Below are 15,995 nucleotides of genomic sequence, written 5' to 3' on the forward strand. Positions count from 1 at the left end.
TGTTTTGCAATGACCAAATCCCAAATCGCTTCAACACCTGTGGGAAATACTGTGCTGAGTTCAACAGCGCTTCCTTCCACCTCCGTTACAGAGAATATTTCAGAAGAAGATCTGTTCATCCATCCAGTTCAGCACCAGAGACTTGCAGAATCCATTCCAAAGTGCATTCTGGTGACTCAAAGTGACTACATATCTTACTAAGAAACTTTTATAGCTGTTTTTTCTTTAATGTGTCAACCGTCTGTAAACTGGGATTCCCATCCTTGTGCATGCCTTATTCCATGAAATATGAGCCAAGAGGAAAAGCCTTTTCACCATGCTAGGATTTGCCCTGACTTCAAACTCTCAAGTGTGCCATTGTTGTCCATTGTTCCACAAAGGCTCTGACTTCCTGTCCGAGTCCTGTCTGCATTGTCATATTGATAGGCAGAGTCCTGGAATCTAAAAAGAGTTGGAGTAGCTGGAGCAGAGTGGTGGCGTCCAGGCCGAATCCAAGCACCGTGCAGGTTACGTGCCTGCCACATCCAGGCAGCTGGTCCATCTCTGACAAGCTCTCTGAGACCTCTCAGGATTTTAGCAGCAGCCTTTACACTACATAGTGCACTATGTTCTGAGATGTGACTTTTTTTATCCATGTCTAAAAGGTTACTGGAAAAAATACAGCACACACATGAAATTCCCCAATGCAATACAGCCAATTCTGAAGCAGGAACAAAACAGTCATAATGTATTAGTGATTTTTTTTTTGTTACTTTGGATATTTCTAGCACATTTAATGCATCCAATATCCACTACAACTCACAGCCCTCATGGGTCCAGATGCCCATTCCTCATGCTAGTAACTACAAACACTTTCCTATTAGTTTCACTGTGGGAGAGACAAATAAGTGAGTAATAAACGTGGAATTTAAAGTGGCTAACTTGATTTTCTGGTGCTGAAATTTGGCAAAATATTCAACCTCTTGCTGTTTTTGTTTTTATTTGTCTGTTCTATTTTAGACACTTTAGATGGACGTGTGCAGCTCCATGTATCCACCCATGCTCAGCAAATGAAGCCCCCTTCTACAGATACACTATCAATTGACTCAGTGCCGGCTTATCGCAAGGGAGGAGACTGGGCAGATAAGAACACGATATCACAGAGTAACCATAAATAAATACTCTCTTGTAAGGTGCAACGGATTCAAGAAAATCCAGCATGCTTTAAAAATTGGTATATCGCAACATGCTAACTCTAATCTAATACACGGATATCTCGGTCGGTGTTGTTTCAGCTCAGAGGCCATTAGAGTACTGTGCTGCTTACACAGCTGGGACTTCAGCTCGGCTTGGACAGGAAATGTGTAAACAGTGCCATTGGCCGTGCAAATTGGTGCTTTCGTTGTCTCTGACATCTCAGACCCGCAGCTATATAAAAAATCCGACCCCTGGTCCAAAACACAAGTGCACAGAGCTGCTTTTTTCAACTTATTCAACAATAATCCAGGCCTGGAAATGTATTTTTAGGAGACTGGGTTTTTCCTTCAGTCAGGCCATGGAGCGAGAGAACTGCCAGACATTCTTATGCCACAGATGAAAAGGGATAGAGTTCAAAATCTTTCATATGAAAGCCTAGAAGACTCAAAGTTACAGGGCGTTCCTCACATAACAATAATATAAATATATCCAAAACCAATAGATCAATAGATGAGCACTGTTTACTCAGTAATGTCATAAACATCAAGAGCACTTAGCTCTGAGAAGGAAGCAGAGACAAAATCTCTGTGGTGCAGCCTGAAATGGTACAGGCTGGTTCACGAGAACCCTTGTTAACACTGTGTGTTCATGCAAAGTGCTCCAGAGAAGGAGAAAGTTAAGTAAATATAAAAGAGAGCAGGAGAGGGGGGCGGGGGACAGCAGGCCTGGAGTCTTAAAAGTTAGTTCTGTCTTAAACACTACCAGATGTGTTACATACGTGAGAGAGGAGTGAAAACGAGAACGGTGCCTGTTCTCGTGAACGAACAATCCAAATGAAAAACTGCAGCAAGGACGTTGCTGGAAGTGGAATCTGTTACCATGGCAGCATATCATAAAAATCTCTGACACTAATAAAATTCTCCTTGGTCAAACCAATTGCGGGTTGTGACAGCTTAGGAGTGTTTTGGAAGTGCTGCTTGAATGTAATGAATGAACAGGGAGGTTCAGACTCTGCATTGCTGAAGCATCAAACTTGCATCAAACTTTACTTTATGGAGCACAATTGATGGGCAAAATGGATGTCCATTGATCACAGTGGAAGGTGTGTGTGTGCGTGTGTGTGTGTTCAGCACTTTACTGACTAAGCCCAGCTAAAAGCATTGATCTCTGCATGCTGTTCTGCAGATGGACCTAAGGTAACTGTTGCCAGCATGTGAAACAGTGTGTAAGACCTGCACACTTCATGCCAAAAAGTACTTTTGCACAGAATGAAGACCAGATCTAAACAGCTTCAATGACTCCATGCCAATTTTTTTATGTTATAATACATTAAGTTGACCTCATGGCTTAACCACCTTCACATATACACACTAATACAGAAAATCTGGGTTTGTTTTCTTTCCTTGTGCAGCCTGAGTTGGAAACAAAGCACTATTGTATGTCTGAGAAAACCTATGCAGGAAAAAAAAACAAAAAAAACACTGACACATGTTAACCGCAGTATGCCATGTGGAGAGATGGGAAGTGGACCTACAGCTGGAAGTGAGCAAGTCTGCACATGTCTATGAGAAGAGAGTGAGACCTGTCATCAGTGCACGGCTACCTTTCATCTTTCTTTAAAAGCGTATCAGGGATAGTTATCAGAGCCGTTCACACGGGCGATAAGTTTCTGCATATACACTCACCTAGCATAGATATACAATTACTAACTGTAGCCCATCTGTTGTGCTGCAGAGTGTATTTCTACTCTGTCTTTTGGCTATGATTAAGTGTAGTATCTGTTCCTAGACTCTGGGTTATTGAGCAGAAGCTCAGGGGTTCAAGCCCCATCATCACCACGCATTACACATATCTGCTAGCAAACCTAAAAACTTCATATATATATATATATATATATATATATATATATATATATATATATATATATACATATATATATATACTTATATATATACAGAAGGAATTTCACTGTACTGGATCACAACTGAGCTTTTTTTTTATCTTAATCATAACAGATTTTAATTGATGCTGGACCATTTTCTGGACACTGACTTTGTAGTGTGTGTTGTTTAAGTCTGAGTGTGTACTGTAGATGATAGACACTCTGTGACACCCACATGCTTTGGGTAGGCCAGGGTTATAAGTCTATAGCTTTACTTTCAGTGTGTCTATTCTTCATCACTGTCAGGTTTTGAAAACAACACAATTTTTTGGACAGATTTTTTTGGGTTGGTGAACTGGTTCCAACTAGAAGTGACACTACATCGGTGCTGCTGTGATTGATACACTCTCACCAGCACAACTCACACCTCTGCAGTCCTGAGAATAATCCATCACCCTATTAAGATCTGGTAAAGTGGCCCTGCTTGGTACATTTCCACTGATGGATGGCAAACATGGGTGACAAATTGTGCTATGCCAGATTGGGCACAGACATTAAGTGTATGTGATATGATCTGTTAATTATCATTACTACTGTTATTAAATGAAGTTGAAGTTGCTTACCGTTTGCATTTTTCCCACATATGAGATGTTCGTAGGGCTGCAGGACCCCCCAGAGTTCGGCGTCATTATTAACGACTCCGTCCAGAGCCTCGGCTGTGATGCGGCACCCTGTGACCGCGGCGTCCGCGAACGCACCGTGCTGCCGTTCAGCCAACAACACGCGCGCGCCCACCTCCTCTACGAGCGCCTCGATGCACGCGCTCAGGCTAATTGCCGCGTACTCGTGCACTCGTACTGAGACCCGAGTGTCCACCATCCAGCGGAAGAAGCGGCCCACGGACAGCGTGAGTCCGCAGCGCGCCGACTTGCTCTTGCGCAGCAGCTCCCCGGTGCTCATGTCGTACATGGAGATGGCCCTGACCGTCGCCGCCACACAGTGCTCCGCCAGCGCCCAGCTTAGCACCAGCCGGATGGCGCTCTGTACTTCGAAGCGCGTGCAGCGACAGTGCATAACACTGAGCCGTTGCGCTTCACGTGCTATCCGGATCAGTGCGCGGCGCATCAGCACCGACAGCCTGCGCACGGCTTCTACCGAAAACACCGCGCTGTCCCCGGCAACACCGCGCAGCACTTTCCCCACGTCCTCCTCTGTCCACGGGAACTCCTCGAGCTCCGGTAAGCGCGGGCATTTAGAGAAGATGTCCTCGGGATCCTCGTTTAGTGCCGTGTTCACTGTATCCCAGCTGTTATTCCGGCTGTTCATGGAGCCAGAAAAGTGCCACCAGTTGGCGCGGTGCGCTGCGCTCGTCAGCGCCTGAGAGTTGGACCTGCAGGAGGACAAACTGAGAGATTTACACGAATCTCCGGCTCCGTAGCCCGAGTCCAGTGTCAGCTCCTCTAAAGTCTTCATAGCTGAGCTGCTTCCTCCTGCCATGACCGGGTGATCAAACTCGAGAAAGCAGCGAAACTCTTCAGCTAAGCTGGTTTTACTGGTTCTCACCGAACGGTAACATCCGCGTAACGCGTCTGTGGAGAAGTGGAGTAACGTCGTGGAGATGGCGCAACTTTCTAAACCATGCAGCACAAAGTAACTTGTTTACATGTCAAAACACATCAGTAGCGTCTCAGGTTTCTGACTGTTAAACTCGATCACAACAAGACTTACGGCATCCTTTAAAACTTCTATAGAGTCGGAAATAAGGATAGAAAGTTGTGACGTCACACATCACACACCTCGCCTTCTCACCAACCTCAGACTCGCACTGACTGAACTGAACAAGCGTGAGAGAGAGACTGAGTGAGCAATGCGCGAGCCGAGACTCAACCAATCGCATAACGAATCTTTATCACGTCACAAGGCAGGACAATCTTTTTACCCTTCCAGGAAAAGTTTTAAAGTCGCTCCCGTGTGTAATCTAATCAAATCAACCCGAGCGTTTTCACCCATTACCAGTGATGGCATTAATTAGCATACAAACAAACTCTCTCATAGTTTACAGAGCAGCTTTTAGGTCAATTCTATTCACTGCCTCCATTTCTTGTTCAGATGCATATAACAGCACATCATGCAACTGTAATGTGACCACTGAAAAACTACATAACCACAGTTTATAGAGTGAAACTATCATGTGTTGTAATGAAACGCATATTTTTATTGCACAACCTATTCCCTTATTATATAAGTTGCTGCAAACGTCCTTTATAAATGCATCACTGTTTATACATCATTAATATAAAGGATGCTAATTAAAAACTGGTAACAATTTTTTATTTTTTGAATACGATGCATTTGAAGCCTTGAAAATCTGACGTTATGGTGACATAAGTGTAGTAGAGGTGTGTCAAATTGTCAGTAACTTATTATTACCTCATGTTGTTGAATTCAGGATTCTGATTAGTAAGAAGCTCTGTTCCAGTTCTCTAATTCAAGCTCTATTTCAAACCACAGTTTTATATTAATACACTTATTATAATGCATTATCATTTCTATAGCAACGACTCATGGGTTTGTGTATGGTGAGCACTACATACTCTAATTTAAGGCAAAAATAATAATAATTAAAAAAAACATTTAACAAAGACACAATATTTATGTATGTGTTGATATGGTGACGATTTCAGTGTGGAGCTGTTTGTTTAAGATGACATTTAACATTAGGTTTTTCACCACAAAAATATTTCTTCCTGGCTTCTCTGTAACAATGAATCTTTTTTTTTTTTTTTTAAATTGAAGAATACAAAGACTGAAAAGATGCTGGTGAGGAAATTACTGCTACTGTTACAGGAATTCACAGATATTCCATAGAATTAAAGGCATTTCTATGCATATATAAAAAAAGCATAGTTCAATTATAGATAGTAAAAAATGAAACAATACATATAAAATTGTAATCAGTGGCCACTTGCTGTGGTATAAGAGCAATAAAATCACTTGGGATGTACAGTTATTGGAAAAGAAGCAACTTTTGGATAGTAAGTTGTTGCACCACCCTGTCACTGATTATTTCTTTAGAACTGCATGCCTTTGTATAACTGTATGTTTAACTCTTCACCAATTGAACAGTGCTATTCCCACACCGTTACACCCATGAAAGAAAAAAAATAAATAGATGTACGGCTTTTCTACATTCTGAATTCTGTTGTATATTAAGTTGTGGCTGTGGCAGGATTTCTCTAAGAAGATGAACAAGTATTTCATTCCCCTATGAAATGATAAATATTAATGATAAATAAGTACTGATTGTTGTTACTAGAATGAGCAGAGAGAGAGAGTGTGTGTGTGTGTGTGTGAGAGAGAGAGAGAGAGAGAGAGTGTGTGTGTGTGTGAGAGAGAGAGAGAGAGAGAGAGTGTGTGTGTGAGAGAGAGAGAGAGAGAGAGAGCGAACCCTATTAAATCTGTCAAGAAATTCAAGTTTCCTTTCAATATGTCTAATTCATCTGTAATTACATAGGTATTAAATTCATTTAAAGTGGCATCCATTTATTTTAAGTTTTTTTTTTCACACAGAAGAAGATACAGACCAGTTACAACTAGGCAAAACAAAAACTGGCAGCTGATATGGACATGCCTTAACTAGTTCAGAGTTTCTATTTCACAGTCATAAAGCCAGGGTAAGCATGGGCGGTTCTTGCTGTAGCCCAATCTAACATTACACTATGTCTTAAGTGTTACATCAACTTTATTACACACCAGCATATGGAAACAAACAAAGGAGGTTGACATCATAGTCACACTCACTCCAGACTCCATAAAATACTCTACTGCCACTGAAGGTCTTTGCTCTATGCAGGTGTGTTGTCATGTTTATACAATGCTCGGTCTGCTAATTCAGTTCACCACCTTTACTGCCCATGCTTACCCATGCTTACACTCCCTCCACTGCCTTTCTGTAGCTGCCTGCACCAGGTTTAAAACACTGTAATGCTTGCCTACAAAATCAAAAGGACAACAGCATCCACTTACCTCAAAGCACTTATCACAGCCGCAGTGCAACACACTCACTCCGATCCTCCAGCACTGCTCAACTGATCCCAGCATCTCTCAGGGTACCAGGAAGGCATGCATCAAGACTCTTCTCTCTTCTGGCACGAGGTTGTGGGATGAACTTCCCCTAACAGCTGAGTCACTGGCATCTTCAAATGACACCAACCTCTTCCTAAAATACTTAAATTAGAACTTGTCTGTGTGTTATTCTTACTGTACTGATTGTACTCTTAACTGATACTACTCTTAATCTGTTACCTAGTGAACCAGTCTCAGGATGCATTTTATTATTATAGAAATTTCTAGTAACTGAACTGAATGTGTGTGTATAAACACCAAGGAAGTCACTGTCAAGTGTCATATCATTCCATAAAGACCCCATGACCAAATATAGCAATTTAGAAGAGTTTTATATTATATATAAAATGATATTAATTATAAATGGTTAAAATGCAATCTATAAAATATAGATTTTCATAGTAGAATTTTTTTTGTAATTATGTTTATTATTATATTGCTGCTACACTATTTAATACTTCCAATCCATTTTTTGTGTATTTATTGTCCTTGACTAATTGTGAATTATTGTGTATTTGCATATTTTGTATTATTTTGTGTACTGAAATGTTTTGTATTTTGAAATGTCATGTATTCCTAAGAGAATTTGGTGTTTTATTGATGCACATACAGTATGTCTAAAATCTTCCATAGATGTTCAGCTGAACTGAATGTGGCTATGAAGGTCACAGCATATGATTTACATTATTTCATCCTCATTCAACTACTACGTGAATCCTTGGGCCCTGTGATTGGGGGCGGGGCCATCCTGTCTGAGACATGTTTCATCACAGGATAATGACAATGAGTCAGAAGAACTTTATATTGATTCGAAGTGACGCGTCTGTCTAAGACGACAAGCTTGACGCAAACTGTGCTGGCAAAATAATTAAACGCTCCCTGTTGTATAAGTTGTGTTCCTAATTTGTATCTGGTTTTCAGTCTGAAGTGGGCTTTATCATTTGCTCAGCATAACTGTATTCCATGTTGTTTTCAGAGCAAAGAGTATTTTTAACTTGAAGAGTTTTAACTATTCTAACCAACTTTGTGTCAGATATTTATGAAGAAAGCAGCTCCTGCCAGCACTAGTAAATGATGTGTGACTAATTCACTGCTGCCGAATATAAAGCATGAACAAAGTTGTACTATTCCTCTAGAAAGGTTTTTTAAGTTCTTTGAGGGAGGACAGATTAATTACTCCGATTAAGTCAGATGTTCAGAACCATTATGGAAACTCTAAAGCATTTGTAATCCTAATCTAATGGGGCATATCCACTTACAAAGATCACAGGGTTGAACTCCATAAATATGGGTGAAGAGAACTTACTTTGAGATCTTGTTTTCTGAAGGTCTATACATTTCAGTCAATATGAGAGTTCAGCATAAAACTTTATTCTTCCAAAAAAATAACCAAAAGGCTGAAAATAAAAATAATACAATACATTCTTAAATTTATCTACACAACAATTTCACAGAAATTACTTTTGAAATATAGATCCCTGTTTGAATTCAAAATGATTCGGTCTCGATTTCTAAAACAGGTCGAGTCTGCAGGATTCGTTCGTTAAGGTAGGGCACATAGAAAGTGTTGATGTATTTTAAACAAGCCGTTGTGACGGCCTTAGACATAATAAGCACCGTCCTTTTGCCAACAAGCAGCAGACCGTTTTGAATACACCAGCATGTCAACAGAGTTTAACGGAACTGTATTGTATGGAATGAAGTGGGAAATGTGCTGAAAGGTTCCACACATCTCTATTAGCTGGGTCATTCCTGTCAGTGTAAATACTGCTTTAGACTCAAAGCTCATAACATCTCTGGGTTTACTGTATCAGTGTCATCTTTGCATACAGCCGGCAGACAATTCAAGTGATTTTTCTTGTGATCAAGTGATCTCAGACACACGTTCCTCTTCTTTAAACGTTACGACAGTTAATTAAATTTCCGCTCATTATATATCAGTTCACATGTCATTAAAACACATTAAATCCAGCTTGACACCGTCAGCCAATGAGAAGACAGAATTTGCCTACTGGAAATCCTTTAGACTACAACCACAGCTCACTGTAAAACAATCTAGATCTATACAAGAGCTTTCTCTTCTAATGCACACAGACCCAAAAAAACAAAACAAAACAAACAAAAAACAAAACCCTGAAATGCTCTCAGATTTTCAGCAGTTTCAATCTCTGAGGTCCAGTTCGAATGATCAGCAGGATTTCTAACTTATACAGTGTATTTAGGTGAAGGAAACTCGGTTAGCCAACTACACTAGTGCAGTATTATCAATGACTGTATATGTGGTGGACAGCATGACAGCGTGTGGAAAGTGAATTCAAAATGAATATGGCGCTCTCTAGTGGCTTATGCGAGAAGTTTCCTTTTTTTATTTTTTATTTTTCTTATTTTTTTATAATGTACTAACTTTCAGAACCTCCTCAGACTGATGGTACTGTTAGTCCCTCATCTAATAAACTAACATAAGGATGTGTTTTTGATAGAGATTACAAATCACTCTGGATAAGTAAGTCTGCCAAATGCCACATCCCAATTCAAGTCTTAACTCAGGTTACTGTGTTTGTCTGTGTCCTGTAGGTACTACGGTTTCCTTCCACATCCCAAAAACTGACTAACCAGACTTGAAGAGAAAAAGTGTGTGTATGTGTGTGCATCCCATATACTGTGTTTTCATGGCTTGTATACATCCATTTGCTGCGTAGGCTTAAAAACCAGAACACTGGTGTATAATTGGGAAGTTTCTGAACTGAGAGGCAACATGTCTTCTTATCCGGATTGGCATCAATGATTTTTGTCAGCATTCAGCAGACATCCTTATTCAGAACCACTTACATTTTTATCTTATTTTTAAACAACTGAGCAATTATGGGTTAATAGCCTTGCACAGGGGCCCAGCAGTAGAAGCTTGGTGGACCTGGGATTCAAACCCACGACCTTCCAAGCATGAGGCCAACACGAATAACCACTAGACAATCAAATCCCATGTCTGAACTGATTCTTCCTTTAAACACATATCTCAGAACAGTAATTATTTCCTCTATCATTTTACAGTAGATGGCATAGTGTGGGGGTTTGTGGGATGAAAATCCGTTCCACTGTAATGTACCAATATGGATCTGATTCCTACTCTCACAACTCACATCATACCATTATTATTAAAACTATTGCATTTTTTTTTTCAGTTAATGTCTTTCAGCAGCGTTTTTTCTGTCGCTGAAACCTTGTGTTTTTTCTGCAGGATATATTTCCATGCACATGGAAAGGTAACTGATCCCGATGTACTGATGTGATACCATGTCAGAACATGATAAAAGGGAATATGAGCATGCACCAGGCTGACACACTCCTCAAATATGAACACAGTGGTGATTTGTCTAACCATTAACTGTTCAGCAGCACCAAACTGTCCACTACATACACACTCATTCATTTCTATCAGCAATTCAGAGTTAGCTGCAGTTGGCAGAAATTAGGACATGTATACAGATCAAGATCGATGAATACATTAATATTACCCTGCACTTCAACAGGAATCAGTGCTGTAGCATTAAAAAAACCTCTTATACTCACAGAGGACATATCTACCCACAGCTTCTACACAATTACCTTCATATCTAACAGCATGATGAGGCACACGTCAAGCCACTTTGTCTAAAATTTTCTCCTGAAATCTAACTCGATATCATTACGGTGTTTTTGCACTAGTCACTGCGCAGACCGCTTTCTTTTTGCAGCTCAGTTTAGCTGCACACTTATCGTCAATTATAGTAAAAATTTCCAAGCACTGTTACTTCAAGTATAAAAAAATCCTGTCCTAACAAACAATCTCTCATACACACACACACACACACACACACACACACACACACACACATAACGCACAAAGAAGAGTCCAGTGAGTGAGCGATCCTGTGTTGGACTGAATTGCGTACACGAAGGTAGCCAGGTCTTGTCCATGTGTATCCCTCCTGTATGGTTTATAAGCGTCAGAGGTCATGTGACTGCTCAGGACAGCCCATTTGTTTAAATGAAGTCTTTTTCCTTCATTAGATATAAATATATGAGCTGAGGCTTAGCCTTTTGAGCTCTTCTTTATCTGGGAGTTCCACATGCCTCTTTTAGAGTGATAGTAGTGGAAGAAGTTTCGTAATCTCAGTCTCTCCACCTCCAGGCCATTCTGTAACACTCTGGGGAAAAAAAAAATAGGGAGGAAAGGCATCACTGAATCAATTTAGTGGTTAAGAGGTGAAAAAAAAGAGTGAAATCAGCATTACACAGCTAATAGAATTTTACCATTATACAAAGTGTAAAATCAGATTTCTTTCGATTTCACTACTATTCACCTGTCCAGCAGCTCCCAGTCTTCTCCTCCCCAGCGGTCTTTAAACTCCTCAGTGTTCATGCCGCCGATTTTGTCAAAGTCAGATTTATAAATTCCAAACAAGCCAAAGCCATTCACCTCCCAGTATCCTGTCAAGAAGAAGGAACATGAAGTGAACTGGCTGTAATTTCTAAACTTAATCTTGTTTTAGAGCAAAAATTGCATCTCTTATGCAGGAGAACAATGTAGATTCTTTCCTTCAGTTAATTACAAAACCGGACACACTGAGCTGGATATTAAACCAATATTCCCAGCAAAAAAAAGAAAAAAAAAAAGAATAAATCCTCGCTTCCAGAGAAAACCCTCAAAACTTTACTGCGCATGTTTATGGAATAAATAAAGAATTGTAACTGTAAGAACCCTAACCTTAACCCTAACCTTTATTGTTTTTACCACCAAAAACACCACAGTCTCACCCACTTGGCTTGGTTTCTCTTGGCTGTGTAGTAAAGTTTTATATCAGAAGTATATCAGTGTATGTGCAAACACACACACACACGCGCACACACACACACGTGCACACACACACGCGCACACACACGTGCCAGTCACCACACACTCACAAGAAAGGACATCGGCGTTGCTCGTGTAAAATTAGTACAGATCTGGATGTTTCGTAACAAAGGTCGACATATAATTTTAGGGAAATTCTGTTTTTGATGATAAATACTAGGCCTTTCAAAATCAATATATTCAGCTACTTCCTTCTGTTAAACCACAGCCGAAGTTGCAGAGGTGCTGCAATAGGACACTAAAAGTGTATGTATTTGTACTGATGAAATGAAATACCCCCTATGCTGAGAGAGAGAGAGAGAGAGAGAGAGAGAGAGAGAGAGAGAGAGAGAGAGAGAGAGAGAGAGAGAATAGATAGGACAGAGTACAAACAAAAAAATAAATAAAAGAGGGAAAAAGGGATTCAGGAATGATGGAGTTCTGTCTTTTCCTTGGTGAATACATACAACATGTATCTGATCACTAATTGTCTGGAGAATTATACTGTGTTGATTTATTCGGGTCGGGGAATGTTTATCACTTTTATCTTTTTAGTGTTTTAGCTAAAGAACTTCTGGCTAGTAAATAACAAAAGTGTTGGTAACACATTACATACTGTTTATTTTGCTTTAACAGAACATACAACAGTAAATCTTCTCAGCAGTACTTGTGTCTGTCCAGGCAACAATCTGCATGCTGAAGAAAGAAAGTGTGTATGTATGTATTTATGTATGTGTGTGTGCATGTGCATCGGGCTCTTGCAGCGAGCTTGTGCGTGTGTGTATATATGTGTGTGTGACTGTGTATGTATGTGTGTGTGTGTGTGTGTGTGTGTGTGTGTGTGTGTGTGTGTGTGTGTGTGTGTGTGTGCATGTTACCATCGAGCTCTTGCGGTGAGCTTGTGTGTGTGTGTGTGTGTGTGTGTGTGTGTGTGTGTGTGTGTGTGTGTGTGACTGTGTATATATGTGTGTGTGACTGTGTATGTATGTGTGTGTGTGTGTGTGTGTGTGTGTGTGGATGTGTGTGTGTGTGTGTGTGACTGTGTGTATGTGTGTGTGTGTGTGTGTGTGTGTGCATGTTACCATCGAGCTCTTGCGGTGAGCTTGTGTGTGTGTGTGTGTGTGTGTGTGTGTGTTTGTGTGTGGGTGTATGTGTGACTGTGTGTGTGTGTGTGTATGTGTGTGTGTGTGTGTGTGTGTGTGTGTGTGCGCGTGTGTGCATGTTACCATCGGGCTCTTGCGGCGAGCTTCCACAGCCCAGCCTCATGACGATGGGAGCGAAGGCTAGCCTGCCCTCCACACAGTGCTTCCTGATGCTCTCCAGGATGTTGAGGGGAAAGTGAATATGCAGGTCACACAGAAACACAATACTGTGACTGTCCTGGGAGAACACACACACACACACACACACACACAGAGTCACTCACAAAACCATAAGCAATCAATCTTACTATGAGTTACACTGTTATTACTATTTTAGTTATAAACAATTTACTTATAAACATGTCAAGTAGTTTTTTTTACCTCGATAGTGTCCACTCCAACCTGCAATCCAGCAGAGCGTTCGAAATTCCCCTCCCTCCTCAGATAGTCGTATCTTCATTGCAGCCCAACAACAAGCCTTTGATTAATGTGGATAAACATATAAAATAAAAAACACTAGACTACAAAAACAATCTATGTGCATGTACCTCGGCACTGAGCTCTCTCTCAGAGTCTGCTCTATGTCCATGTCATCACTCTGGAAATCCACGATGATGATGTTGAAGTTCTCGTCTTTGGTCTCGTGGTGCAGGAGCTCCATGTCACTGATGAACTGTTGGACCCAGCGAGCTTGATTCTTCACTGCAAAGACGGAAAAAACACGGACCATATCATCATCATGATATAATAAGTATGCACAGTAGATTAGTATGTTCACAAGTAACACATGTACACACAGTACTAAATTTACTACACACATCATACAAGCTTATCATATACAGTATATATGCAGTTTGAAGTTTTTCTGTCCTTGGATGCACAAAATCATACAACTTCAAGACACCTTGGAATAATATTGTTGGTATATTTGGGACACTTGAAGGACATACAGACAAAATTACAGACAAACTATTATGTATACCGTATACTAATAATCGGACACAAATATTTCACTGTATTTCAGACTAACATTATAAATCTGGGTGGGAATTCTACTGCTCACCAGGGACCACAAAGTGCACCATGACATCTCTTTTCCACTGCAGCATGACCGGCTGACACAGCAGTGGTTTGGCGTAGACCGTCCCGGGTCGCAGGGTAGCACGGGCGGAACGTGTGAGTGGCTGAGAGGAGGCGGAGGGTCTGGGTGAGACGAGGCCGGAGGGGGGCGAGCCAGTCACTCCATCGCTTGTCTCCAGACTATCCTCGATCCGGCCACGGTGCAGTAAGAGGTAGATGTATTCAGACAGACGCACTACATTCCGGCCTCTCTCCATCAGCTCCAGTTCAACCAGGTAGCGGTTCCCCCTTGCCGAGTCTCGCCTTTTCTCCACATTTATAATTCGCAAGAGTGTGTAGATTCTGTAAAGAAGAGGAAGTGAGTTTGTTTTAGATTATTGTTGAATAATGCCTTTTAAACCTTTAACCTTTATACACCTGAAAGCACCTCTAGACACACTAAAGTTTTCCTCACCCTCCATTATGCTCATTCAGTTTCTCCATGTATTGTGCTAGCACATCCACCACCTCGCTCTCAGGAAGCTGTAGGTTGCCCGAGACGTTGCACCTCAGATCATTCCAGTCAGAGCGCAAAGTCTCGAAGTCCATACTGTTGACAGAAAACGTCCTTTGCCAGTTAATGGCCTCTTCGGCCCAACCTGGCCGCGGCTCCACCTCCTCGTAGCTGTACTCTGATAGATCGCCCTCTTCCTCCTGCTCGGTCTCCATGTCTGCTCGACTCACCTGAGTCTCAGTGATCTCAGTGGTCCGGAGGTAGGAAGTGAACCGCAGAGGTTCTGTAGGCAGAGTGTTTTCCAAAGATAGATTGCGAAATGAGGGAGGAGTAACAGGCGAAGCATGATGAAGAATGGAACTAGCTGGAGAAACTGCTAATTTGCTCTTTTCTGGGTGACTCGTGGACACCGCCCTGCTGGAGGCCGGGCGAACCGCACTCTGACGGCTGGAGTTCGGGCTTAAAGGGAAGACTCTGTTTTCTCTAAGAGGGGGTCTGGCGAGGAACTGAGATGCCCCAAGAATGCTTTTCCTCACCTTGGGCTTGGAATTAAGGTTCATTAGTTTGGTTGTTTTCCCACTGTGATAGAGAAAGACTCCAGGGAATACCTCTCGAGGCTGCTGTGAGGCAGGATTTTTTTTCTCATTCCCAGGCCGGGGTCTGGTGATGTAGATTTTATTGTCTTTCTTACGCTCCTTGTTGGGATTCAGGTGGGTTTTAACATTATCGCGATGAGTACTGTCTTTGTGGCCAGCATGGGCAGAGTTGGTCAGCAGCTGCTTAGCTCGGTTGGTGAGCGCTGTGAGGGAGGATTTCTGTGGGAACAAGAGAGACGATCGGCTAAATTTAGGAGCGTGTTCTTTTCTTTTTGCTCCTTCTTTGTGTTTCTGAATCCAAGACAAAGACCGACCATGCACTACATTCTCTTTCTGAGCCTCCTCCATCTCAGCCATCTCAGGCTGTCCATCAGGATCCTCTGGCTCCGCCCCTGTCTTCCAATCCCTATGCAGCAGCTCGTCCTTGTGGAAATAATGCCTCGGCTCTCTCACTACTGTCTTTTTTGGCTGCAAATCTTCTTCCACCCTGGTTGGCTCAGACCCTGATTTATGAGAAGGCCTCGAGGGGTGACTTGTCTGGCTTTGGCGTGTGACCCCCTCAGATGGCGGAGTGCCCACAATCTCCTCTTCATCCTCAGGATCCACACCTTCCTCCTCTTCAAGAAAATCT

The 15,995-nt window shown here is 41.6% G+C and overlaps 2 protein-coding genes across 2 annotated transcripts in view; both read right to left on the reverse strand.

Annotated features, from left to right (window-relative positions):
- The window catches only part of abtb2b (ankyrin repeat and BTB (POZ) domain containing 2b), a 47,673-nt gene extending 42,762 nt beyond the window's left edge, over positions 1–4,911 (reverse strand). The window contains exon 1 of the mRNA XM_060886642.1: positions 3,682–4,911. Within this exon, the coding sequence (XP_060742625.1) occupies positions 3,682–4,555 (874 nt within the window). The 5' untranslated portion in view covers positions 4,556–4,911. The remainder of the gene's footprint in view (positions 1–3,681) is intronic.
- A 3,621-nt stretch (positions 4,912–8,532) lies between these two features.
- Positions 8,533–15,995, reverse strand: part of b4galnt4a (beta-1,4-N-acetyl-galactosaminyl transferase 4a) — a 125,001-nt gene continuing 117,538 nt past the window's right edge. Inside the window, exons 14-20 of the mRNA XM_060887182.1 lie at positions 14,730–15,993; positions 14,259–14,617; positions 13,744–13,897; positions 13,577–13,649; positions 13,280–13,433; positions 11,524–11,650; positions 8,533–11,367 (exon numbers count right to left, since the gene is read on the reverse strand). Of these exons, the coding sequence (XP_060743165.1) occupies positions 11,253–11,367; positions 11,524–11,650; positions 13,280–13,433; positions 13,577–13,649; positions 13,744–13,897; positions 14,259–14,617; positions 14,730–15,993 (2,246 nt within the window). The 3' untranslated portion in view covers positions 8,533–11,252. The remainder of the gene's footprint in view (positions 11,368–11,523; positions 11,651–13,279; positions 13,434–13,576; positions 13,650–13,743; positions 13,898–14,258; positions 14,618–14,729; positions 15,994–15,995) is intronic.

The sequence above is a fragment of the Tachysurus vachellii genome, chromosome 14 (genome assembly GCF_030014155.1).
Source record: "Tachysurus vachellii isolate PV-2020 chromosome 14, HZAU_Pvac_v1, whole genome shotgun sequence".
NCBI lineage: Eukaryota > Metazoa > Chordata > Actinopteri > Siluriformes > Bagridae > Tachysurus > Tachysurus vachellii.